Source organism: Vombatus ursinus, unplaced genomic scaffold (assembly GCF_900497805.2).
Source record: "Vombatus ursinus unplaced genomic scaffold, bare-nosed wombat genome assembly UNPS02015088.1, whole genome shotgun sequence".
Taxonomy (NCBI): domain Eukaryota; kingdom Metazoa; phylum Chordata; class Mammalia; order Diprotodontia; family Vombatidae; genus Vombatus; species Vombatus ursinus.
The window spans coordinates 69,796-76,653 of NW_020954866.1; the positions used below are offsets into that span (position 1 = coordinate 69,796).

Sequence of the window (6,858 nt, forward strand, 5' to 3'; positions counted from 1 at the left end):
TTTCTTTCTTTCTTTCTTTCTTTCTTTCTTTCTTTCTTTCTTTCTTTTTTCTTTTTCTTTCTTTCTTTCTTTCTTTCTTGCTTGCTTTCTTGCTTTCTTGCTTTCTTTCTTTCTTCCCTCCCTCGCTTCTATTCATTTTGAAGAGACACTTACAGATCTACATGTTGTTTCCTCCATTAGAATGTAAGTCCCTTGAGGAAAGACACCTTTTTACATTTGTTTTTAAATCTACAGTGCCTAGAATAGTGCTTGGCACATAGTAAGTGCTTAATAAATATTTCATTCATTAAACTCTAGCGAATGCAAAAATGGACAATGATACACGTTCTGCCCCCACGGAGTTTATGATTTAACTAAAGGGAAAGAGTGGTGATGGGAAAGATATTATCTATAAACAAATAACTGTGATACAAAGAAGAGGAGAAAAGGAGAGATCCAGACAAGAGACTCAAGGAATACTTGAAGAGGGAAAGATGATGTTCAGTGGATGGGTTCTCTTTTTGTTATATAAACATTAGCCCTCTTGCAGTCAAGGTTGACAAAAAGGAGAGAAGTCTGAGAATAAAGAAGAGAGAGCAGGTCCTAGTCTCTAACTCAATCCAAAGTGAAGGTGCAAGTCTTTGGGAAAAGTGAGTGGTAGCTCCCACAAGAGAGGAAATTGCTGTTTGGCCTTGACCAAGGAATTACTAAGGTTCTGGGACCGGGACAATGGGGGCGTCAGTATCTCTCTCTATAGGGAGATACTATTATTCTTATACAAATAATAAATAAATAAATCTCCACTGCCTATCTCAGTGAGGTGTGCATGCTCTGTGTTTTATGTACTTGAGAGACAGAAGACATAAAAGAACAGAAGTAATTGTTGCCCTTGGAAAAGCTTGCAATCTGAAAAGAAAGATGAGATCAGTAAAAAGTCAAGAGAAATGGAGACTGCAAATTTGTAAAAAATATTTGAGAGAGAAGTAGATGAATGAAGTATTTTACTGTAAGAAAAGAAGGATAATTTGTTAATCTAGGAAGAGTCCTTGGACTAGATTTGGCCTTAAGCTGTAATGTAATTGGTTAAGTAGTTATTTTGTGTTTTTTTCTCTCTTTCCACCAGGATCAAGATCCTGCTGCATTTGGAGTAAACTCTGTTCTTTTGAATTCTGCCAGATACTACCTGAATATCCGCTATAATCTTCTGCCTTACCTCTATACTCTCTTCTTTAGAGCTCACACTCGGGGGGATACAGTGGCCCGGCCTCTTGTCCATGAGTAAGCTCCCTCATCTCTGACTACTGCCTTCCAAATCACAACTTTAGCTTATGATCTTATGAACATATGATCTGGGGTTAATTCTGATTGGAGGACAAGTCATGTTTATTTCCCTATCCCCAGGTTCTACCAAGATTCACAGACATGGAAAATACATCAGCAATTCCTCTGGGGGCCTGGCCTGCTCATCACACCAGTTCTGTATTCAGTAAGTTTCTTTGCATGGTATGTGACACTAAGGGGTACAGACAGGGTACCCCACTGTCCCTCAGCCCATCTAGCCCTTCATGGTAAACTTCAGTAGATTACCAAGCATATGATATTAGTAGAGGCTTTGAATGTCTTTATGTGCTGACAATAATGGATACCCCTGTGGCCATGGGGCATTGCTCTCTTCCAGCTCTAATATCTAATAAGTCTATCATTCTAGGATGCATGACTATGGTAAAGAGTGGTAGTAGAGAGTGTTGAGAGTTGGTAGGGCATAGTGAACAGAGAGAGAGACTGAGTCTTAATTGTTTGCAGGAGAAGAGGCAGGAGTGTGATGCCCAGGCTTAATGGGGAGGGAGTGGGACCAGGAATGGTAAAGGCAGATACAGAAATCTACCTAGGGTGAAAATTTTTCTGCAATGATCCACACGCATATTTGGAATGCATGAGATAGCCCAAATAATAATAATATCATATATCACTTCATGACACTGTTTCAGTCACACTGAGATATCAGTCAGCTGACATCTTTGCCTGAGGATGCTCGCCTACCCCTATGTCTGATGTCTATCAGTGTGGATGTTAGATGTTACTTTTCTCTTGTTGTCCTAGGGTGTGGACCGAGTGATGGCGTACATCCCTGATGCCGTCTGGTATGGATATGAGACAGTAAGTAAGGACAGCCTCTGACTGCCAAGTATACAGCTGTGCTGTATGGGCCATGTCTAGGGAGGGAGGAACTGGGGGCATCCCAATGCTTTACGCTGCATTTGCATTCTGGGATCTGAGGGGGTTGGGATAGTGTGAGTTAGTATTTTTTTTCGGAAAAAGAAAAAGAAAAAACATATTTAATCACATTGATCATTATTACTATTCTTTTGCTGAATAGTTAATTCTTTTTATGAGAAATGTATTTCTACTTTATTTTGAAAATCATTTGGAAAGTAGAATCATTTTCATATAAATATTCTTTCCAGACAATTTAGCTAGAATACACAGCTAGGGAGTAGGACAGAGAAGCACATGACTTCTAAAGTCCATTTCAGATCTAATATTCCGTAAGTTTATGTTTATATGATCTGTTCCTTAAATCAAGAGAGCTACAATCAAACTGGACAATATCTGAAATGATTTCCAATGCTAAGAGTCTGTGATTCTGAAGAACTGTTTACTGCTAACCACTAACTACTACTAACTAACTACTATTAACTAACCAACTAACTAACTACTGTTGGGATGACTTGATTGAATTTAAGCCCAACTATTTTCTTCTTTTCACCTAGAATGTAGCGATTTCACAGAGAAAGGAATGGATGGAGATGGTACTTCCTAGGGACAAGATAGGACTTCACCTTCGAGGGGGCTCCATCTTTCCCACACAGGAGCCAGCTGAGACTACAGAGGCCAGGTATGCTGTGAGCCTGAGAGCCCAATCTTGTTATTTGCTTTGTTTTCAGGGAGCAATGGGTCAGGTAAGGTATCATGGAGGAGGGTGTGTTGTGGTTTGGGATATGGGAAGACAGAAACAGGAAGGCCCAGATTAGTATCCTTGTTATTTAAATTTTTCGTCCAAAATGTGCATCTATAAAACTCACCACAATCCTCTTCCAAGGAAAGTCAGTTTGCATGCGGCATCCTCTTCCTCATTTGGGGGGGGGGGGTTGGCGCAAATCTTCTCCCCATCTTAGACTATCTATATTCTCTCATTAATTCACATTCAGAATTTAACATACACATAGAACTTTGCCATGCTAATCATTAGCATGATATATAGTGGAATTTGTGTTAAACTAGGAGTCAAAAGACCTGGGCACTTAATACCCATGTCTTGCCCACCTTTGAGATCTAGTGCTATGTGACCCTGGGAGTTCTTCCAGGTTCTAGCCATCAGCTTCAGTTTCCTAGTCTATGAAATGGTTTTCATCTAAAATGTGTTCCTAGAGGGATTCTCAGGAGCATCTGCCCTTAGAATCCTTATTCTGGCAATCTGACCTGTCTTTCTCTGTCTAAACCTTATTATATCTATTCCCATAGCCGTAAAAATCCCCTGGGATTCATTATTGCCCTGGATGACAAAAAAGAAGCAAAGGGAGAGCTGTTTTGGGATGATGGTGAAACAAGAGGTAAATTGATATCTGATAACTTCTTAGATGTCACCCCCTACACTCTTTTTTCATCATTATTTGGTTAGGAGTGAGTGCTGCAGTACACAGAAAACTCCCATGGGACAATTCATTGTCAAGTTTCCACCACCCTCATTAATGCTGTATTTTAATAGCTCCAATGACTCTTTTGCTAAATTGCTTTCATGATATGGTACCACATTAACAAAATGCACTGGGCGTAATTTATTATGGGGATGGAGACCAGAAGCTCTCTAAATTGTTGCCAAAACTAGATTACATTCCTGGTTACAAAAGATTTTTATCCAAGTAGTAAATGTAATGCCAAGCCTGTTGCCAAGAGAACAAGCTTTATTCTGATTTATTATTGGTAATGATTGTCATTTAGAGGCAGTATGGCTCAGTGTCTAGATAGCTGGCCTTGGAGTGAGAAGAACCTGGGTTTAAATTCTGTCTCTGACACCTACTGGTTATATGGCCCATGGCAAGTCACCTAAGCTTTCAGTGACCCAGGCAACTTTCTGGGACCATAAGTTGAAGAGCTGTTGTTGTTCAGTCATTTCAGTTGTGTCTGATTCTTTGTGACCCCCTTTGGGGTTTTTTGTGGCAAAGATACTCCAGCTCATTTTATAGATGAGGAAACTGAGACAAACAGGGTTAAGTGACTTTCTCAAGGTCACATAGCTAGTAAATGTCTGAGGCCAGATTTGAACTCATGAGGTCTTTCTGACTGCAGGCCTGGCACTCTATCCACTGCGCCACCTAGCTGCCCTGAATAGCAGGTGGTGACCTATGTTATTAGAGAGATCATACTCATCAGGTGTTCCCTAGCATATTCCAATGAAATTCTAGGTCCAGTATGGGAAAAAAAAAAGTACCATTTTAGTGATACTCAGTGCCTTTTATTGATGAGCTATGAAAAATGCTCTTTGGCTTTCCCTGAAAAGAAAGAGACTTATACTATTATATTTGCATATGTACTCGTGGCACGCTCCTAGTAACTTCATTCATTCAGAAATTATATCTACTGAATATCTACTACATTCAAGACACTGTGCTATGGCCTATGTCAGATACAAAGAGGTTTTAAGAGAGTATCCTTGAGGCAGCTAGGGGGCACAGTGGATAGAGCACTGGCCTTGGAGTCAGGAGGACCTGAGTTCAAATCCAACCTGAGACACGTAACAGTCGCTAGCTGTGTGACTCTGGGCAAGTCACTTGACCCCAGTTGCCTCACCAAAAAAAAAGGAAAAAAAAAAGAGAATATTGATGTCCTTGAGTAGGAAACATAAGATAGGTACACAAGCAATTAAGCCAAATGGCCTCTTCAATTATAAATTTTGTCCAGTCCTTAGACTTAATAAAATCATAAATCTGGTGTGCATATTGATTTATGTAAATATTTTATGAATTATAAGATGATATCTTACATGACAGTTGGGTATCTTTGCTATCATAAAAATAAGTGTGCAAAAATATATACAAAGAGTACAAAAATGGTTAGCCCAGAGTTTGGGGAATGGAATAAATTGATCTAAATTTAAAAGTCATACTTTTAGCAAATTAAGAATTGTAATGAAAATAAGAAATGTAACTTCCATCCCTGGTTCTATTGAAAGTGTGTACGCTGGTTGGTTTTTAATTGTATTTTCACTCTGACAGGGCTTAGTGTGAGTGGAGAGGCAGGCCAAGTTTGAGGCTTGATAGATTTTCCTAAACTTTTCTACAAAAACTTAAGCAGAATCTCCAATATATCAGCAACTAGTGAAAACTCTCATTAATCATTTTATCTATTTGACATCAAAACAGACAGTGCCCCAGAAGCTGAACTAAGTAGTGGTTTATACTTCATTATATTTATTCATTTTAATTAGCTATCTTCATTAAGGGCTACCAGTAAACTAAAGATTAATTGTTGGAAGCTTCTGATTTAAATAAATAAATATATATATATATGTAAATAGTACCCAGTATATCCTTTTTCCAGGCCCAATAAATAAATGTAATTTTGCTCTGATATATATATTATTTTTTTCTTTATTACAGATACTTATGGGAAAAAACTTTATTTTTTGGCAGAGTTTAATGTGACTCGGGTAAGGCAGCTTATGGAGTTTTTTAAAGTATTCTTTTCCCAGCTGGCTACAGATTGAGAAGCATTTCATTGGCTGATTAAGTCCCTGAGTATGTGTGGTGTAGCCTCAATCTACTTGTCTCTGTCATTGCTGACCTTGCTCTAGAGTTCTGTCTGCTAGGTGTAAGCAACTGTTACTTTCTTGACTAAATTGTTGGGCTCAGAACCAAAGACTCCTAAGATTTAGAGAGTGACTTTAGAAAATATCTAGTTAAAACAAAAAAAGAAAATATGTAGTTTGACTATTGAGGAAACTGAGGCCAAAACACCTTAAGTAACTTGCCGAAGGTCTAATAGGTAATGAGTAGCAGAGCTAAGATTCAAATCTAGGTCCTATAGCTCCTAATTTAGTATTCTTTCCACTATGCGACCTTGGCCAGAAAACAGCAACAACATTATTTCAAGTATGATAAACATTTTTGTGAGCAGATGCTTTTCATTCATGACTTAATTTACATTGGAGGGAAAGGGAAGGGAATAAGCATTTATATAGTGCCTACTGTGTGTGTGTGTGCCAGCCAGTGTACTGGCTCTTTGTATCTGACATAGGCCATAGCACAGTGTCTTGAATGTAGTAGATATTCAGTAGATATAATTTCTGAATGAATGAAGTTACTAGGAGAGTGTCACGATTACATATGCAAATACAATAGTATAAGTCTCTTTCTTTTCAGGGAAAGCCAAAGAGCATTTTTCATAGCTCATCAATAAAAGGCACTGAGTATTTTAGTGATCTAAAATGGTACTTTTTTTTTTCCCATACTGGACCTAGAATCTTATCTCATTGCCCAGACCTTTTCCTTTTTGCATCAGTCTCAGAGTTCATTCATTCATTAAACAAATGTGTATTAAGTGCCTACTACAATCTGAGCCAATCCTTTAATAAGCCTGAAAGCTGAGGCCCCCTAAGGGGAGTGGGGGTAGTGGTAAAAGTAATTGGATTGTTGTAGGAATTAGATTTGTGATTTCCTTAGAGGGAGGAAACTCTCTGTACTAGGTTCTCAGTACTGAGTACTCTGAGTACTCTGTTCTCAGGTCAGCAGCTTCTCTGAAACTTACAGACCTAGAGTTGCCTAGAGCACTGTGGCAGCTAGGAGGTACAGTGGATAGAACACTGAGCCTAGAGTCAGGAAG

General features: G+C 38.7%; 1 protein-coding gene across 1 annotated transcript in view; it reads left to right on the forward strand.

The window, feature by feature from the left end:
• Positions 1 to 5,743, forward strand: part of LOC114031143 (probable maltase-glucoamylase 2) — a 42,333-nt gene extending 36,590 nt beyond the window's left edge. The window contains exons 17-22 of the mRNA XM_027846160.1: positions 1,103 to 1,257; positions 1,381 to 1,465; positions 2,080 to 2,136; positions 2,751 to 2,875; positions 3,502 to 3,590; positions 5,637 to 5,743. Of these exons, the coding sequence (XP_027701961.1) occupies positions 1,103 to 1,257; positions 1,381 to 1,465; positions 2,080 to 2,136; positions 2,751 to 2,875; positions 3,502 to 3,590; positions 5,637 to 5,743 (618 nt within the window). The remainder of the gene's footprint in view (positions 1 to 1,102; positions 1,258 to 1,380; positions 1,466 to 2,079; positions 2,137 to 2,750; positions 2,876 to 3,501; positions 3,591 to 5,636) is intronic.
• The last annotated feature ends 1,115 nt before the right edge of the window (positions 5,744 to 6,858 follow it).